The following is a 19,746-nucleotide window of genomic DNA, read 5'->3' on the forward strand; positions in this document are numbered from 1 at the left end:
TTTTGCCTCTTTATTACTATGGGCATTGTGCATGGAACAGAATCTTTGTTTGAGTTCCTTAACTCTTGGTGCTTATTCTTCACCTGATGTCACTTGAATAATCTAGGCCTGAGGTACTTCATCTTGACACTTTTATGATGCTTTTCATCCAAGAATCTCAAAAGTAGTTGAGAACCCTCTTTCCCTACAGCCCTCCAAAATTGCTGAGATTGGTCATGTCCTAGTTCTTTGGCCCAGGGTTGTGGGGTTTTTAGTCTGATTCTTTTTTAGTGCCCAAATTATTTGGTCCCTTTGGATAGTAAGCCAGTTTTATTCTAGTATTCAAGATACTGCCCTGTTCGGAGAGCTGCTTTAAAAAATAAATATCTAGCACTTCATAAAAGGATCGTAAAACTCTTTACAAAAGCCCTGGTCCTGCAAAGATGTACACACTTAAGGTTAAACATATGTGTACATTCTTTGCAGGATCTGCTCAAAGTTGGGTTAAGATCACATTTTCAAATGGAAAAGCTGAGGGGTTACATGACGTAATGGCATTTTCAGGAATAAAATCCAGGTCTCCAATTCTCAGTCCCCTGTACAAACCACTAGCTAATACTTTGTTTATTTTAAAAATAGAAAATCTTCCTTTTGTAATACTGCCATGACAGCAACCAGTTGTCTGTCTGTCTGTCTCTCTGTCTTAGTGGTTTATACCGCTGCCCATCACCAGGGTATCAGAGTACCTTCCATGTAAAAGTGGACTTCATGGAGTCTTTGGCACTACCCCCTTTTCAGGGTAGTAATTCTGATTGGAGTAGGGTTTTGTTTTTGACTTCTTAAATTTCATTAACCTTTTTTAGGTTGACTTTTCTTAGAGTAGATTTTTATTGGTTGGGGTTTCTTGGGGTTGGGGTTTCTAACTTCAGGTGAGGAATAATCAGCAAAAGGAGACATTATCTTTATATTTAAGATGTTTTAATGCAAATATCCTGGGATAAACAGGGTAAGAAAAGTAAAGTAAGTTATTAAACAGGTTTTTGAAACTTTCCATATAATAATAGTGTCATCTGCTCTCTTAAAGATCTGGGCAGCCACTAACAAATGTATTTTGTAAGGCCAATTTGTTTTGTAAGCAGAAAAGAAAAACTGATTTATGAATGTGATGATGTCTAGACAGACAGGTGATTGGTACTTTAGAAATTCAGGTAGAACGGTTTCAAATATTATCAAATAGTATGTGCTTAAACATGCATAGTCTGATACAATAGATTCCTAGAATAAATTATTTCCCTTGCTTGTGTGGATTCCACCCCAGTAATGATAGGTGCACTTGCTGGTAGCTTTTAATGTTCCTGCAATCCAATAGTGTCTTGAGTTCACTGTTGGCGAAATGATTCTCCTTTCGCTTGGCAAACACACTGCAGTGCACAGCTGGCCACAGTGAGGATGGCATTGGCATCCAGAGAGTTCTGAAGCAGCCCCATCATGACTTCTACCAGCCAAATGAACAGTCCACTGTTATCCTACAGCTACTGAGTGGCGGGGGTACCCCGGAGCACACTAGAGTTCCTGCCCGCTGCAGGCGGTGGGGGCTTCCGGAGCTCCGAGCGGGCCCCCACAGCTGCCTAACCGCTGCGGGCGGTGTGGGGACTCCACAGCTGAGCTCCCCATTTTGTCATGGATATTTTTAGTAAAAGTCACAGACGGGTCACAGGCTCCTGTGAATTTTTGCCCGTGACCTGTCCGTGACTTACTAAAAATATCCGTGACAAAATCTTGGCCTTAACTATAAGTGATGCAGCCTTGGGCAAACTATTGTAAACTTTAATGACCAGGTTTACCTCTGGATTGTCCCTGGTAGGCAAAGAAGGTGGTTACATTCATATTATTTACTTTCACTTTAGTGATAAAGTGAAGAGGTTTGTAATCAAGCATGCTTATGCTATCAGGTTAGTAATATTATCTAACCTGTGCTGAAAAAAGTTAATGAGAGGAGTTGAAACCAAATAGTATGTTTATAAGGACACTTGATCGTAGAGTGGAATAATGAGAAATGCAACTGTTTGATCAATAATGCAATCAGTAATACAGCTCAGCTATACGTACCATGGAAGATTTATACAGTGGTTCCAGCTTGCTGGAGAACAGCTCTTGAAGTGACTTTGTTGTATAATGGACTGCTAGAACTATTTTAAAGATTATCAAAGAATATGGAGGGACTTTGTGTACACTATAGGAACTTTAAAGTGGATGTTTCAGGAGCTAGCAGAGTGTTGATGGTGAAACCGCAACTTGAGCAAGCATAACTGCAAAGTTGGCCAAGGGATGCACCGCAGAGGGGCCCAGGGAAAACTACTTGTGGAAGTAAGTTGCTGACTGGAGCAAACAAGCTGGTGTCCAGCGTATGTCCCAAGGTGGCTGTACCAACATCTATATCCTAACTTATCTTACACAAGCTGAGCTGATGAAATGTGTTGCATAAAGAGAGGAAAATTCCAGCCCCAGTTGCAAGAGCTGAAAGGTGATGCCTTGTTCCCTGACTGGATGGTGGAGCAAAAACAACTTTTTGTGGTTGGACATTTTGAATCTTCAGCAAACATATGGGTCAGCATCTGATTGGTCCATGCCAACATCTCCAAAAAGAGCAACCAAGTTGGACCACCCAGCAGAAATGGGACAAAACAGCCTGTCACCTTCCAGAAAACTGAAGACACCTGGAGGGGAAAAGACAGAGGTCCTGGACTGGTCACCTGGGAGTCCTCTTGATGACATCAAGTTCCTATGTGGGATAGACATTTTTAATTGTCTTTCTGTTTTCCAGCAATTCAGGTTGCCTGCTAATGCATCTGGAAAAGACTGTTCATGTCATCGTTCACTTCACTTGTTTGCAGCGTCAACTCCTACTGTGAACAGTAACTGAGCTGATGTTCTGAGCAAGTTCTAGTGATAAGTAACACACAGACTTTCTCTTGAGTGGTGACCAAAATGAGTTAATTGACTACTTCCTGAAAATGAGAACCGAAGTAGTAGAAATTGTACATGCTTGTGCACGTACTTGAAAAATTCAGTGTGTCCTCCTTTTGTGAAAGGTTCCAATAAAGTTGTTCAGTTTCAAAGTCTTATACTTGGTTTTTCTTTCTCTTCTTCTCTCCCCCCCCCCCCCCCCACAGGTTTGTGTGCAGCTTGGTATACTATGGTCTGACTCTCAATGCAGGTGACTTAGGTGGAAGTATTTATGCCAACTTGGCTCTCTCTGGGCTGATAGAGATACCTGCCTACCCAATCTGTATCTACTTGATTAACCAAAAATGGTAAGTATTAAATAGAATGAAGCTCAATATCTAATTTTTTTCCAGAGGTAATTTTCCTGGACACCAGTTTGCTCTTAGCTTATTCTCAGTTTAGTCATGTTATAGGAAGTATTAACAGTCCCAACCTACTCTGGCCTCCTGGGGGAATGAATTATGTAAAAAAATTAATAAATTTTCGTGAAAGAGAGCAATCTTTCCTAACCACTCCAAAGCAGTAAATAATACTCTAGTTCTGGCACACAGATTAAACTGAAGCTCTCAAGGAGAATTCTGTAGTGTCTAGCTGCTCTGACTCTCTACTAATACTCAAGATGGCATTCTTCAGACTTCTGATCTTGTGACACCACAGTGAAGAATCCCATAATACTTTCTATGCTATTCCAAGATGAATTCTTTTGGAACTAGAGTGCTGTCTTGGGGGCAGCTCCCATCTTGGTGTATGTGCATTGTGCTTCATAGGGCTGACCAATAGGGTTGCCAGTTTTGGTTGGCTATATTCCTGGAGGTTAGATCACATGACATAATCTTTTTAATTAAAGATTAATCTTTAATTTCTGGAGACTCCAGGACAGTCCTGGAGGATTGGCAACCTTACTAAACACTGGGCCATCTAGCCTATGTTTGATGTGCAATACTCCATTCTTTCTCTCTTTCAGTAGAGCTCATCTCAAACTTTATTAATAGGTGGCTTTTCTCCCTTTTCCTTCTGTGTTTGAATAGCTCCTCCTGCATGCACCCATTCTCTGCCCCCTCTTCTCTCTTTCAACCCCCCTCACGTATGCACGTACACACACACACACACACACAATGGGAGACAAATTAAAAAGATAGGAATAGTCAGCCAGTCTGTCTGAAGATTTCTTAGTGATTTACAATCTGCACTACGTAGTGCATCCTTGACAGGCTCATGCACTGACCATACTATGAGAGGACCAGAGATTTCTCTTTGAAAATTTAAAGAGTGAGAAAGTAAAGACTCTGCAGGAGATTTTCAGTAATTTATGCTATGTGAGTAGAGTGGTGTTGGGTGACTTTAGATTGCTCAGTGCATTGAAGTCCTTGGATGAAAAATGGAATAGAAAAGTTAAGTATTATCCTTTTTGGGGACCCTGTTAGGTTCGGCCGAAAACGGACATTGGCAGCGTTCCTGTTCCTGGGAGGACTGGCCTGTCTTATTGTCATGTTTCTTCCAGAAAAGAAAGGTAAATGCCTTTTTAGGATTTTATAGTAGTATTGTGCATGTATATAACCCCCTCCAACTCAGGATCTAAGGATTTCACAAACATTAGGTTCATAACATTGACATGATGTAGGTAATTATTATCTCCATTGTACATCTGGGGAAACTGAGGCATAGTAAGGGGAAATTGGTTTTCTGAAGGCTTTGTGATGAGTTGGGGAAAGAGTTTGGAATGGAACCCATTTCCAGGCCACCAGTCCTATGCTGTTAATCACCATACCAACATATTGCTGCCTCTGCTTTATACTAGGAATTGGGGAAATGTACCTTACGCCAGGGGTGGGCAAACTTTTTGGCCCGAGGGCCACATCTGGGTATAGAAATTGTATGGCGGGCCATGAATGCTCACGAAATTGGGGTTGGGTTGCAGAAGGGGGTGAGAACTCCGGCTGGGGGTGCAGGCTCTGGGGTGGGGCCAGAAATGAGGAGTTCAGGGTGCAGGAAGGGGCTCCAGGCTGGGGCGGGGGGGGGGTAGGGTGCAGGAGGGGTGAGGGCTTCAGCTGGAGGTGTGGGCTCTAGGCTAGGGATGAGGGGTTTGGGGTGCAGGAGGGCTCTCTGGGCTCGGACCGAGGGGTTCAGAGTGCAGGAGGGGGCTCGTATGCAGGCTTGGGGTGAGGTTTACCTCAAGTGGTTCCCGGAAGCAATTGCATGTCCCCCTTCCAGCTCCTACGCAGAGGTGCGGCCCTGCTGCTCTGCTGCATGCTTCCCTGTCCACAGGCGCCGCCCCTGCAGCTCCCATTGGCCGCGGTTCCCAGCCAACAGGAGCTGCGGGGGCGGCGCTTGGGACGGGGGTAGTGTGTGGAGTGGAGCCCCTTGGCTGCCCCAAACATAGGAGCCAGAGGGGGGACATGCTGCTGCTTCAAGGAGCTGCATGAGGTAAGCGCTACCCCAAGCCTGTTCCCCGGCTGGAGTGCAGTTATTTTTTGTACATAATTCTACATTTGTAAGTTACACTTTCACAATAAAGAGATTGCAATACAGTACTTGTATGAAGTGAATTGAAAAATGCTGTTTCTTTTGTTTATCCTTTTTATAGTGCAAATATTTGTAATAAAACTAATATAAAGTGAGCACTGTACATTTTGTGTTCTGTGTTGTAATAGAAATCAATATATTTGAAAATGTAGAAAAACATCCAAAAATATTTAATAGATTTCAATTGGTATTCTATTGTTTAACAGTGGGATTAATCGTGATTAATTTTTGCAATCACGATTAATTTTTTTGAGTTAATCGCATGAGTTAACTGCAATTAATTGACAGCCCTAATTTTTAATTTATTTCAGGAAGCCATATAAAGGTCCAATGCTAGGTTGTTTTTCAACTATAGTACACAGATAGAGAAACAGAAAATATTAGCAAGAGAAAAGACTTCTCCTTCCTTTCAAAGCTAGGCACATAAAATTAATGATACTTCATACTTGTATTACATAGCATTAGTCAAAGGCTTTAGACTATTGAACCTAGCAGGATTTTTAAAAGGATTAAACATTTATATGGATGAATATCTATTGTTACACTAGACAGTGATGAATGTAATTTGTTTTAAAGGGATAGAACTCAAATTTCAGAGAATATGTCAATCACTGACTGCCTGGGTTGAAATAGAAACTGGGTCTTTTGTCATTATCCTTTATATAGGATTTTAACACTTTCCTCTAAAGCATCTGGTACTGGCCAATGTCAAACAGGATACTGGGCTAGGTGGGCCACTGATCTGATCCTATATGGCAGTTCCTATCTTTTTTTCTAATGAGGCAATTTTAGATCACCCATCACATAGGAACCAAAGCCCCACTGAAAGTCACCTAGATACTAAGTCACTTAAGAACTTTTGAAAAAATTTTCTGTTGTCCTTTCCACCAGCTTACTAATAGTACAAATTCTACTCAACTTTTATTGCTTTTGCCAACGGTACTCTCAGAAAATGTTTAGAAATTGTCATAAAAATGTTCAAACCAGTCTTCTTCTTCTTTTACTTCTAATGCCTATTATAACAATTTAAAAACAGAATTTAAGTACGAAAGTGAACTTCACTGTTTTTATAATTTGGTCAATGAGGAAAAAATGACTTTGCTTTTTCTGGCTCTCATGCTTTGGTGCTGGGAGCTGTAGTAATTTAAACAAACTATATCTACTGGATTTCTTAATTTAATAGAAACACCTGGACTGACATTAGATGTTAAATTATTCTCCCTCCTCCTCCTCCCCCCTCCCCACCAAAAAATTGTAGGCCAGATTTGAAAGACTCTTTTTTCCAATGTAAAACTTAATTCTAAAATACATTTCACAGGGTGTTCAAAGGAAGATGTTCTTTCTTTTTGTACAATCTGACAGTATAGCTAAAGAAAATGGGTGCATTTTCCCTCCTCATCTTACAAAATCAGGTGACTTTTTTGCCACTGTTGTCTGAAGGATGGATCTTTTGAATTCTTCTGAGCTTTGAGAGCCCTATTGAAGCCACATATAATTGTGTGCACCTCCAACAGATATTGTCAGCATAACAAACTCTTCAGCAGATTCCCTTTCATTCCGTTTGTTACTGAAGTGATTACTAAAGGACATTTCTGTATGCTATGGATCCTTACAAGGGTCACACTTTCTTTATCAGCCACAGGAGTGTTTGCAGTTGTGAACAGCCGTTCTTTGTCTTTACTGGGGAAACTGACAATCAGTGCAGCATTTAACATTGTTTATATCTACACGTCAGAGCTTTATCCTACAGTGATCAGGTAATCTGAATTCACTTTGTGGTGGTGGTTTCTCTTGCCCATCTCCCTAATCCTTATTACTTCCACTTTTATTTTTGTCCTGTTAACGGCACCTTCTCATAGAGACTTTCCCTTAATTAAAGGAAAACTTGTGTGATTAGTCATAGGGCCTTATAGCAGTATCACCCGAAATCTGCCAGGTGCTGGGTAAATATAAGACAACTCCATTAAGTATTTATGCTAGTGTAGCCAGTGATGTTGGGGCTTATACCTTCAGGAGGCTGCAATTGTTTAGTGCAACTTGATCATTCACAAACACTTGAGCAGCTCTGACATTTGATCCAGTAGGGAGTAGTGGAGCCACATACTCATTGTAGGAGAGTGGACAGATGAATGTAGCGTATAGATGCACTTTGTACTGGCGGTTCCCCCAGGTACAGCCATTAGTAGCCAGCCAGCCACTGTAGCTCATACAGTGCACCTGTAGTGTAGACACGCAAATCTGATATGTGGTGTGATTTTTGGATTAGTGCCATTTATCCCCAATTTCAAGAAAGGTTAATGTGCGCTAGTCCAAATCACAGTTCACAGTGGTTTTGTCTCTGCTGTGGCAGCTACATTAATGCCTGAAATTCTGTTTGTGAACAGGGTCTCTGTTCTTCAGCACTGTGTACAATTCCATTACTGAAATGCTTTGAGCAGCATTCCAATACCTCCCTTGCCAACAAACTTTGTCATAGGCATAGTACCCTGACCACGAATTTTCTTATTGCGGACATCTTTTAAAAAATTCCTTAATTCCTCTCCTGCAAATACCATTGATTAATGCCTGTATTTTTCTTTAGGAACGTTGGAATGGGTTCCTGCTCCATGTTTTCCCGGGTTGGTGGGATTATTGCTCCCTTCATCCCTTCATTGGTTTGTCTGCACTTACATTTTTATTTCTTTATATCTTGCTTAGCTCTGATGTATCAGATGTTTGCAGGGATGGGGGAAATAGGATAAACTGTGTATGATTCAAGATCTGTAAAATATAATCAACATGGAGGACATGTCAATATAGTATCATGATTCTCCATACATGGTGAAGGACAGCAGGATGTAGCCCTTATGTAGGCAAAACTCCCACCACTTGTTTCAGTCTGTGTTTTATCCATGTAATGATTTCATGAACTGGCCTATACGCTGCAACAGCCTGACCACTTTCAGATGCTCAGATACTATGGTGGTGAGCCTCTCCTAAAACCCTGGATAGGCAAAGTTAAAACCCAAGCTGGCTTGTAGGATTTGCCATATCAGATGAGATTGTTGTACTCTCTTTAGTAGTTCTTATCCCCACTCTGTCTGTGGCTAATGCTAGAGATGAATTCCTTCATATAAATTGCCTCAGCAAACATGTAGTTCTGGAAATGGATAGGGGAAAGGGAAGGAATGATGTGATCAGTTTATTCCTTGAAATGTGAGGTTTGCGGTTTAACCTTAATATCGTAATGGAGAAGAGAGAGGCAGCCTCAACTGGCTTCACTCTCACAAGATACATGCAAATTAAAATTCATAGCTAAGTGTCATATTTCTAGATGTGGATATTTGTGTAGAGACCTGAGATACTTAAAATCCCTGAGCCTGAATCTTGCAGTAGGCCCTGAACAGAATGAGAAATCAGGGTGATGGGAATTACATATATTATGTATGGTATAGTGACCTGAGGTACTTGTATAAAAATAAATGGTCAGATTTTCTTCTGGCAGAAAGGAACTGGAAACTGCCAACTCTGACCAGGTGACAATTCCCTCTGTGGGGTGAAGCTTTCTTGCTTCTGCATCCCCTCCCACCTGACTCGGGCAAAGGGGTCTGTCCGGAAGGCAGGGTTGAGGGTATTCTGACTATCTGGCCTTTGGGAGTCCATTGCTAGATGGTGTAGACTATACAGCCCCCAGTGTACTCCAGGATAGGCTCAGGCCAGTGTAGATCTGCCTGAGGAAGCATCATAAGCTCCCTGACATTGATGGTGGTGGTGATGGGTGAGTATATGGGGAGCACTCCATTCTCCTGTGTCCGGAAAGAACTTGGCATTGTGGAGAATCTGAGCAAACGATCTTAAACAAATCATCAATTTGAGACTTCATTAAACTTGACATATGTCAGCTTTGCGTAAATATGGGAACAAATAAATGTTGAATTGGGGAGAAAAACTGTTTGTTTTGGGAGTTCCCCTGAGCACATTTGTAAATAAGGTTTGTCTTTTTGGTGGGGGAGAAAGTTGTGAGATTGTATATATTGGTGATAAAACATTGTGCCTTTATGCCTGGTCATAGTCTAATATTGTGTTAACTTCTCCTATCTTGATTTAGAATTTTTTCACAAATGAAAGTGAGACTTAAAACTTAACTGATTTTTTTTTTTTTTTTTTTTTAAACAGTTGCATCTAAAGGTTCAAATTTTCAAAATGAACTTGCCTGGCTTCTCAATTTGCCTGAAACTGTACATTCAAGTTTCTGGAGTTCCATTTTAGGCAACTCACACTTTTTCTCCCCCAAATTTGATTTTGCATTTGACATCTACTCAATTTGTGTGCACAAATCAGGGTTTGTGGAAAAATTTCATAGCCAAGAACTTGAATGCATGAATTTAGCAAGGTAACCTATTTCCCTTTGTTCTCCCCCCACCCCACCCCCCGACATTCTTGTTAAACCCTGGATTTGTGCTGGAAGTGGCCCACCTTGATTATCATACACATTGTAAGGAGAGTGATCACTTTAGATAAGCTATTACCAGCAGGAGAGTGGGGTGGGGGGGAGAGAACCTTTTGTGGTGGTAAACACCAATTTTTTCATGGTTTGTGTGTATAAAAAGATCTTCTGTACTTTCCACAGTATGCATCCGATGAAGTGAGCTGTAGCTCACGAAAGCTTATGCTCAAATAAATTGGTTAGTCTCTAAGGTGTCACAAGTACTCCTTTTCTTTTTGCGAATACAGACTAACACGACTGTTACTCTGAAACATGAATTTAGCAGGCACTTATTTAAAATTTGTTCCAAGACCTGTGGATCCAGAGGTTCCAAGCATTTTTGAAATCATCTGTTCCGATCTTTATGTATCATGAAGGCTACATTTTAGTCACAGGTATTTTTAGTGAAAGTCATGGACAGGTCCCAGGCAGTAAACAAACATTCATAGCCCGTGACCTGTCCATGACTTTACTATATACCCCTAACTAAAACTTGGGGGTGGGGGGATGCTTGGGACCCTGCTGGTGCTGGGGGGAGCGTTGCTGGTGCTCAGGGGGAGTGGGGGAGGATTGGCAGGAGTCGCAGGCTCCCTGCCGGGCTCCACATGTCCTCACAGTTGTGGCCGGGGGGCTCCAATTGCTGCTCCCACCCCAGGTGCTGGCTCCGCAGGCGCAGCTCCCATTGGCCAGGAACCGCAGCCAATGGGAGCTGTGGGGGTGGGGCCTGCGGGCATGGCCAACGTGTGGCGCCTCCTATCCCCTCTTCTGCCTATGCCAGTGAGAGCCAGGGAGCCTCTCTCGTGCTCCCCCCCCCCCCCCCCGGTAAGCACACACTCCTGCCCTGAGCCCCCTCCTACACACCCAAACTGCTGCTGCTGGCCTAGGGGCTGAATCCGTGACTCCCATGACCTCTGTGACAGACATGCAGCCTTACGTATCATACCTGTGATGGGTTCCCCACGGGGTGCCACCTGGAACTGGGGTGTCACTGAGCCCACTTGACCCACCAGCCTGGGTTCCCTTTACACAGTACTGCTGTAGCCAGCCTGTCAAGCCCTCTTCCAGGCTCCAGTCTGCACCTTCACCAGCACACATACAGGTAGGGACACAGCCATCTTCAGAAACATACAGATGCTGTGATCAGTTCTGCATGGGAAGGCTTCAGTTAGGGAATTTCCCAATTACTCAACTGCACACACCCCCCTCTGGAGGGTAAAGCCAAAATTATACTGTCTTGCGCTGCGCTGAGAACTGTACAGCCTAAGCTCATGAAATTCGCCCCCTCCCTCAATGTGGAGAGGAATATACACAACTTTCTGCCCCCAGTTATGACTCTCCCACACTGGTTTTAGACCAAGCAAATATAAGTTTATTAACTACAAAAGAGATTTTTTTTTAAGTGATTATAAGCCCTCGGATCGCTACCCCTTCCTACTTCTCCACGTGGGCACCAATGATACTGCCAAGAATAACCTTGAGCAGCTCACTGCAGACTATGTGGCTCTGGGAAGAAGGATAAAGGCGTTTGAGGTGCAAGTGGTGTTCTCGTCCATCCTCCCTGTGGAAGGAAAAGGCCCAGGTAGAGACCATTTGAATCATGGAAGTCAATGAATGGCTGCGCAGGTGGTGTCGCAGAGAAGGCTCTGGATTCTTTGACTATGGGATGGTGCTCCAAGAAGGAGGAGTGCTAGGCAGGGACGGGCTCCACCTAATGAAGAGAGGGAAGAGCATCTTTGCAAGCAGGCTGGCTAACCTAGTGAGGAGGGCTTTAATCTAGACTCACCGGGGGAAGGAGACCTGAGGTAAGTGGGATACCGGGAGGAAGCACGAGCAGGAGAGCGCAAGAGGGGAGGGCTTCTGCCTCATACTGAGAAAGCGGGATGATCAGCGAGTTATCTTAAGTGCCTATACACAAATGCAAGAAGCCTGGGAAACAAGCAGGGAGAACTGGAAGTCCTAGCACAGTCAAGGAATTATGATGCAATTGAATAACAGACTTGGTGGGATAACTCACATGACTGGAGTACTGTCATGGATGGGTATAAACTGTTCAGGAAGGACAGGCAGGGCAGAAACGGTCGGGGAGTTGAATTGTATGTAAGAGAGCAGTATGACTGCTCAGAGCTCCAGTATGAAACTGCAGAAAAACCTGAGAGTCTCTGGATTAAGTTTAGAAGCCTGAGCAACAAGGGTGACGTCGTGGTGGGAGTCTGCTATAGACCACCGGACCAGGCGGATGAGGTGGACGAGGCTTTCTTCCGGCAACTAACAGAAGTTACTAGATCGCAGGCCCTGGTTCTCATGGGAGACTTCGATCACCCTGATATCTCCTGGGAGAGCAATACAGTGGTGCACAGACAATCCAAGAAGTTTTTGGAAAGTGTAGGTGACAATTTCCTGGTGCAAGTGCTGGAGGAACCAACTGGGGCAGAGCTCTTCTTGACCTGCTGCTCACAAACAGGGAAGAATTAGTAGGGGAAGCAAAAGTGGATGGGAACCAGGGAGGCAGTGACCATGAGATGATCGAGTTAGGATCCTGACACAAGAAAGAAAGGAGAGCAGCAGAATACGGACCCTGGACTTCAGAAAAACAGACTTTGACTCCCTCAGGGAACTGATCGGCAGGATCCCCTGGGAGAATAACATGAGGGGGAAAGGAGTTCAGGAGAGCTGGTGGTATTTTAAAGAATTCTTATAGAGGTTACAGGGACAAACCGTCCCGATATGTAGAAAGAATAGTAAATATGGCAGGTGACCAGCTTGGCTTAACAGTGAAATCCTTGCTGATCTTAAACACAGAAAAGAAGCTTACAAGATTGGACAAATGACCAGGAAAAAGTATAAAAATATTGCTCAGGCATGCAGGAGTGAAATCAGGAAGGCCAAATCACACCTGTAGTTGCAGCTAGCAAGAGATGTTAAGAGTAACAAGAAGGGTTTCTTCAGGTATGTTAGCAACAAGGACAAAGTCAAGGAAAGTGTGGGCCCCTTACTGAATGAGGGAGGCAACCTCGTGACAGAGGATGTGGAAAAAGCTAATGTACTCAATGCTTTTTTTGCCTCTGTCTTCACGAACAAGGTCAGCTCCCAGACTACTGCACTGGGCAGCACAGCATGGGGAGGAGGTGACCAGCCCTCTGTGGAGAAAGAAGTGGTTCAAGCCTATTTAGAAAAGCTGGATGAGCACAATCATTTTCCTGGAATTTAACTAACCAATCCTAACATATTGTAACATGATTATTTAACTAATTATATCCCACCACCTTAATTAGTTTACACCCAGCAAAATTAATTATACAGCAGACAGAAACAATCACAGAACCAGACAGAGATTATACAGACAAACAGTGGGGAAATGGGGACTACAGTGATAGAACAAACACAGAAATGAGGATTTCACATCCCAGCTATTGATAAGTGAGTTCTTGCCAGACAGGAAGCTATCAAACTAAGTTTCCTTTTACATTTTCTAGGCACTTCCCTTTCGCTGGAGGCATAGGCATTATCAGGACAGGATTGTATTCCTAACAGCCCAATAGCACCTTATTTCAATGTGACTAGTTTGGAATGTGAGGAGGTGACCGGTCGCTTCCCAGCTTATGGCTGCGTCTGTTGCTTAGCCAAAGGCCTTAGCCTAAGAACAGGGCCTCAGACTGTCGCAGTAAGAGAAGGACCTTACACTGGCAGACAGTGATTTTGATTCTTTTATACCTCTATAACTAGCCAAGGGATAAGATTACACCTAAATTCTTAGAGTATAGGCCTTTACAGACAGGCCTGAATATCTATATCCTAACAAAGGCTAATGGCATTTTGGGCTACGTAAGTTGGGGCATTGCCAGCAGATCGAGGGATGTGATCATTCCCCTCTATTCGACATTGGTGAGGCCTCATCTGGAGTACTGTGTCCAGTTTTGGGCCCCACATTACAAGAAGGATGTGGAAAAATTGGAAAGCGTCCAGCGGAGGGCAACAAAAATGATTAGGGGACTAGAACACATGACTTATGAGGAGAGGCTGGGGGAACTGGGATTGTTTCTTCTGCAGAAGAGAAGAATGAGGGGGGATTTGACAGCTGCTTTTAACTACGTGAAAGGGGGTTCCAAAGAGGATGGATCTAGACTGTTCTCAATGGTAGCTGATGACAGAACAAGGAGTAATGGTCTCAAGTTGCAGTGTGGAGGTTTAGGTTGGATAGTAAGAAAAACTTTTTCACAAGGAGAATGGTGAAGCACTGGAATACGTTACCTAGGGAGGTGGTGGAATCTCCTTCCTTAGAAGTTTTTAAGGTCAGGCTTGACAAAGCCCTGGCTGGGATGATTTAATTGGGGATTGGTCCTGCTTTGAGCAGGGGGTTGGACTAGATGACCTCCTGAGGTCCCTTCCAACCCTGATATTCTATGATTTGGGATAGCAAACAGATCAAAACAGATTACCTAGCAAATAAACAAAAACGCAATCTAAGCATAATATACTAAAGAGATTGGATATGAGTAGCAAATTCTCACCCTAATTGTTGATTCAGGCAGTTTGTAGAGATTAAGGGGCCAGCTGCCCTTGTTTGCAGCTTAAAACCCCCAGATATTGCTTTCACAGGCTAGAAATCCCTCTAGCCTGGGTCCAACCCTTCTCCCCCAGTCCAGTCCTTGTTTCTCAGGTGTTTCCAAGCGTCTCCTTTGGGTGGGGAGTCAGCGAAGAACCCTGATGTCACTCTTCTGCCTTAAATAGCTTTGTCTCCAAGCTTGGTTCCCGTGCCTGTTCAGTGGAAATACACTGGTATTCCAAGATGGAGTCCAGTACAGGTGACTTGGTCACATGTCTGTAGGGTCACAGCAGCAATGACTCAGTCTGTTTGTAGCATCCTCAGGAAGGCTCCCTGGTGGGAGATTAACTTTTTCTAAGACCTGTTCTCCATAATGGCCCTTTCCAGCCAGCCATCTAGACTGTGTGCATTCTGCCTAATGGGCATTCCCCAGATGTAAACACATTTGTAATAGATGCATAAACAATATTCCTAACTTCAGATACCAAAATGATACATGCATATAAGTAGTATAATTATATTCAGTAAATCATAGCCTTTTCAATATCTCACATGATCAATCTTGCATAAAATACATTATAGTTATGCCATAATTATCTCGTAATATCTCTATGAAGAACGTGGTGTAGTGTGACAATACCTACCTCACAGGGTGGCTGAAAATTAAGTGCTTGAATATGTAAAATGCGATATGTTTGCCCCCCTTTCCTTAACTATCTCTGCTCTTAATTTCCAGAAATCTGTGCAGTGGTCTCTGCCATACATCGTGTTTGGAGTGACTGGCGTGTTGTCAGGTCTCCTGAGTTTGTTGTTGCCAGAAACACTGAACAGCCCTTTGCTAGAGACGATATCAGACCTGCAGGTGTGCTCATACTGGAGACTGGGGGACGAAGCTATGTCATTGCAAGCACTAGGCGGCTCACGGGTACATCACTTTTCTTAATACTTCACCACCATTGTAGTGCATCGATTACAGCTGTCAACTTTAAGAGTGCCGAACTAGATGGTGCTTAGTCTGTGGATGACAGGCTCCAAGGGGACACTGGGGATAGTTTAGTGATCTTACCATCATATCTGAAATACTCTCTGCAAGTGCAGGCTCAGATCCTAGCTAGGTCAACTCATCCCTCTCATGCTTGGTGAGAAAGTTACAACTTTCCCTTTAGGATAAAGGACCCTAACACAGAGATCTCTGCCTCTGTCACCTCTAGTCTGCTGGGTCCTATAAGGCTGATCCGTAAGACCTTTCAAAAACCTTATCTGGCACAAGATGCAGCAGCTGGTTTATGAGGGAGGGCTGTGCCTGTATTCTATAATCTGTGCAGGCTTCCACTTTTTGTTTTTGGGTGCAATTTAAGATGTTGGTTCTAACATACAAAGCCTTAAATTGGTTAGAACCTGGTTAACTCTGATGTCTACCTCACACCTGACCGTAGTAGCTGAGATTAGTTGAGATGCATGATCTAACAGCTCCCGGGCTTAATAATGAGGAGACTTGGAGGCAAGGTATTTTCAGTGAGGTTTACTTGACTGCTGAGTTTGCTTCCCTTTGTTCATTCATCAGGTTTTGTTGACCTTCCAGTCATGTCTTGGTGTGAGAGTTCTTCCATCTATTTTTTTTTCTCCTGGGGAGGGAGAAATAAATGAGTGGAAAGAGTGATTAAGTTTGGGGAGGGATTTTAGGTTTCTTAACACTGGTCCAAAACGTATAAGTATTGTAGGGTTTATAAAGATTATAGATTGACTTGGAGCACTAGAAGGTACATCTTGTCACATTAAACGAAATGAAAAAATACTCAGTCTTTAGGAACACGCTTCCCCAGATATACATCTGATTTGAATCCAGATAAAACAAAAGGAGTCAGATTCATGTCTGCAGAGACACTGTCTACTTCAGTGAAGTTACACCCAAGATGGCCTCTGACACATTATACATTTTTTTAAGACAATCACAGGTAAAACATATGGAAAATGAAAAGCTGTTAAACATTAACCCTGTCTGATAAAGGTGATAGAAAAGTCTGGTGGAGCTGCCTTTAGGATTACTTAATACATTGTTCTGCTGGATACCCACTGATGCCTAGTGTACATTTAAGTTTTGCCAACATACTATGTCATAGACTCGATTAGCGGAGTGATTTTTTTTCCTGACATAGCTGTGTTAGCAAATGCCCTAGCGTTATACCATTAGTGTAGTGTTATACCCCAGTTATACCATCAAAGCCATTTTGCTGGAATAGCTTTTTTTTCGCCCTCCTGGTATAGATGCAGTTTAAACCAACTCTTTTGCTGGTAAAAACTTCATCTATACAAGGAGGATTTGCTGGTACAACTGTACTGGCAAACCCCTTAATTATTGAAAAGGACTGGGTATAGCCACTTTACATGATTCATAAGAGCTGAAATATTTGGATAATCTCCCACTGTGCTCAAAGATTTGCAGAGAAAATCTGACCGTGTCCAATGTTGTTAGTCTGGGTTGGGCAAAGTAAGAAGACTTGTCTGATTCTATGCCAGGGGTTGGCAACCTTTCAGAAGTGGTGTGCCGAGGCTTCATTTATTCACTGTAATTTAAGGTTTCGTGTGCCAGTAATACATTTTAACGTTTTTAGAAGGGGTCTCTCTCTCTGTCTATATTATATAACTAAACTACAGTTGTACGTAAATTAAATCAGGTTTTTAAAATGTTTAAGCTTCATTTAAAATTAAATTTAAAATGCAGATCTTATCAGTTTAGTGTGATCCTTGCCCTTGTTTTTCCTTGCTGAGTTTTCCAGTGTCCCCAGGCAGGCAGTGGGCTGAGCGGGCCGGTGGCTGAGATCCCGGCTGGCAAGGGGCTGGCAGCCGGAACCCCGGGCTGGCAGCCGAGTGCCACTGAAAATCAGCTCGCGTGCTGCCTTTGGTATGCATGCCATAGGTTGCTGGCCCCTGTTCTATGACAATACATGTGTTAATGTTTTCCCCTCTTCTCTGGGAGCAGTTGCTTTGTGGGCTTTTAGGTCTGTAAGTTACATACGCTGAGTGCGATAATTCTCCATGCCAAGGAAGACCCATAAATCACTGATACACTGCTACCTCGATATAACACGGTCCTCGGGAGTTAAAAAATCGTACCGCGGTATAGGTGAAACTGCGTTATATCGAAGCCACACACGTGATGTGCTGATCCACCAGAGCGAGCAGCCACACCCCCTGGAGCACTCGTTTACCGCGTTATATCAGAATTCGCTTTATATCGGACCATGTTATATCAAGGTAGCAGTGTATTATAAAACTGTAATGCACAGGTTGGTTGCTGCCTTCCATCCCAGAGGGCTGTGTTTCAGGGGTGCTTCATTTATTGGGTTCTAAAGCACTTCAGAATCTGTGAAAGACAGATATTGCAAGCTGAACAGGATTGGGCTGGGTCAATACTTGGATGAGACATTCAGGGAAATCAAAAGGATATTTTAGGAAATGGTATTTGTGATTTTTGTCATAAACAAGGGAAATGCAGCCTAGATGGAGTTACTATAAGATGGTTGCATAACTGGTTGAAAAACCGTTCCCAGGGAATAGTTATCAGTGGTTCACAGTCAAACTTGAAGGGCATAATGAGTGGGGTCCCACAGGTATCAGTTCTGGTTCCAGTTCTGTTCAATATCTTTATCAATTATTTAGATAATGGCATAGAGAGTACACTTATAAAGTTTGCGGACAATACCAAGATGGGAGGGCTTGCAAGGTTTTTGGAGGATAGGATTATAATTCAAAATGATCTGGACAAACTGGAGAAATGGTCTGAAGTAAATAGGATGAAATTCAATAAGGACAAATGCAAAATCCTCCACTTAGGAAGGAACAATCAGTTGCACACATACAAAATGGGAAATGACGGTCTAGGAAGGAGTACTGCAGAAAGGGATCTGGGGGTCATAGTGGACCACAAGCTAAATATGAGTCAACAATGTACTACTGTTGGGGAGGGGGGGGCTGTGAACATCATTCTGGGATGTATTAGCAGGACTGTGGTAAGCAAGACACGAGAAGAACAATTTTTCTCCCTCCTCATTGTAACAACCTTTTATGTACTTGAAAACTTATGTCCCCTCTCAGTCTAAACAAACCCAATTTTTTCAATCTTCCCTCACAGGTCATGTTTTCTAGACCTTTAATCATTTTTGTTGCTCTTCTCTGGACTTTCTCCAATTTGTCCACATCTTTCCTGAAACGTGGCACCCAGAACTGGACACAGTACTCCAGCTGAGGCCTAATCAGCGCAGAGTAGAGCGAAAGAATTACTTTTTAACCTCTGAGGATAGGACAAGAAGCAGCGGGCTTAAATTGCAGCAAGGAAGGTTTAGGTTGGACATTAGGAAAAAATTCCTAACTGCCAGGGTGGCTAAGTACTGGAATAAATTGCCCAGGGAGGTTGTGGAATTTCCATCATTAGAGGTTTTTAAGAGCAGGTTAGACAAAGACCTGTTGGGGATCGTCTAGATATTGCTTAGTCCTGCTATGAGTGCAGGGGACTGGACTAGATGACCTCTCAAGGTCCCTTCCAGTCCTATGATTCTATTATTGTTCACAATTTATCACCCATTCCTTTAGTCAGTGCAGAGCACAGTTCCCTACCAAGGTATTAGGGGGTGCTTACTGCTGGAAATGCTCTGTCTGAAAGAATGTTGTGCATCCAAACAAAATTTCAAATGTGCGTATTTTCGCACTTTCACCACTCTAACCTTTTGGGGGAGGGGCGGGAAACAATTCCCCTCTTATATGTAATTAGTGCAAGTAGGGCAACTTCCTTTGCTTGGAGGATAAGAATGATCTCGTGGCCAAAGTACAGCACTGGGAGTAGGGAGATCTAGTTTCAGCTCTCATTTAGCAAATTGTCTCTGCAGTTCCCTTCTCTACCCCAGATAGTCACCTGACTTGGATCGCAAGCCACAAACTTTTCAAGTAGTGAAAATAGCTTGCAGGTATGTGTGTTGCACACCCTTGCATTGTAGATTGCAAGAGTACAGAATGGCCTTTTGTCCCACAGTTTCTCCCTTTCCAACAGTTTCAGTGCCTGCAGAACCTCTTTCCCTTTGTGTCAGGCATAGTTAGTTTTTTGCTGTTTTGTTTTTTCTAGTAGTTAGCTTGTTTTGTAAAAGCTTTCTGGTCCTATGAGTCTCTTTTCACCTGTGTTTAGGCTTTTTATATTGCTGGCTAGTTGGAGCTTTGTTTATCTGCATGGCAGGTAATC

General features: G+C 43.1%; 1 protein-coding gene across 3 annotated transcripts in view; it reads left to right on the plus strand.

Moving 5' to 3' along the window:
- Positions 1 to 19,746, plus strand: part of SLC22A15 (solute carrier family 22 member 15) — a 46,636-nt gene that overhangs the window by 20,479 nt on the left and 6,411 nt on the right. Inside the window, exons 7-11 of one of the 3 annotated variants that reach the window (XM_073309177.1) lie at positions 3,153 to 3,293; positions 4,410 to 4,495; positions 7,145 to 7,265; positions 8,090 to 8,162; positions 15,253 to 15,441. In XM_073309177.1, coding sequence (XP_073165278.1) covers positions 3,153 to 3,293; positions 4,410 to 4,495; positions 7,145 to 7,265; positions 8,090 to 8,162; positions 15,253 to 15,441 — 610 coding nt within the window. Of the gene's footprint in view, positions 1 to 3,152; positions 3,294 to 4,409; positions 4,496 to 7,144; positions 7,266 to 8,089; positions 8,163 to 9,663; positions 10,195 to 15,252; positions 15,442 to 19,746 lie in introns of those variants that run through there. The other 2 variants (XM_073309186.1, XM_073309195.1) reach the window with 2 other exon arrangements.

The sequence above is a fragment of the Lepidochelys kempii genome, chromosome 1 (genome assembly GCF_965140265.1).
Source record: "Lepidochelys kempii isolate rLepKem1 chromosome 1, rLepKem1.hap2, whole genome shotgun sequence".
Taxonomy (NCBI): domain Eukaryota; kingdom Metazoa; phylum Chordata; order Testudines; family Cheloniidae; genus Lepidochelys; species Lepidochelys kempii.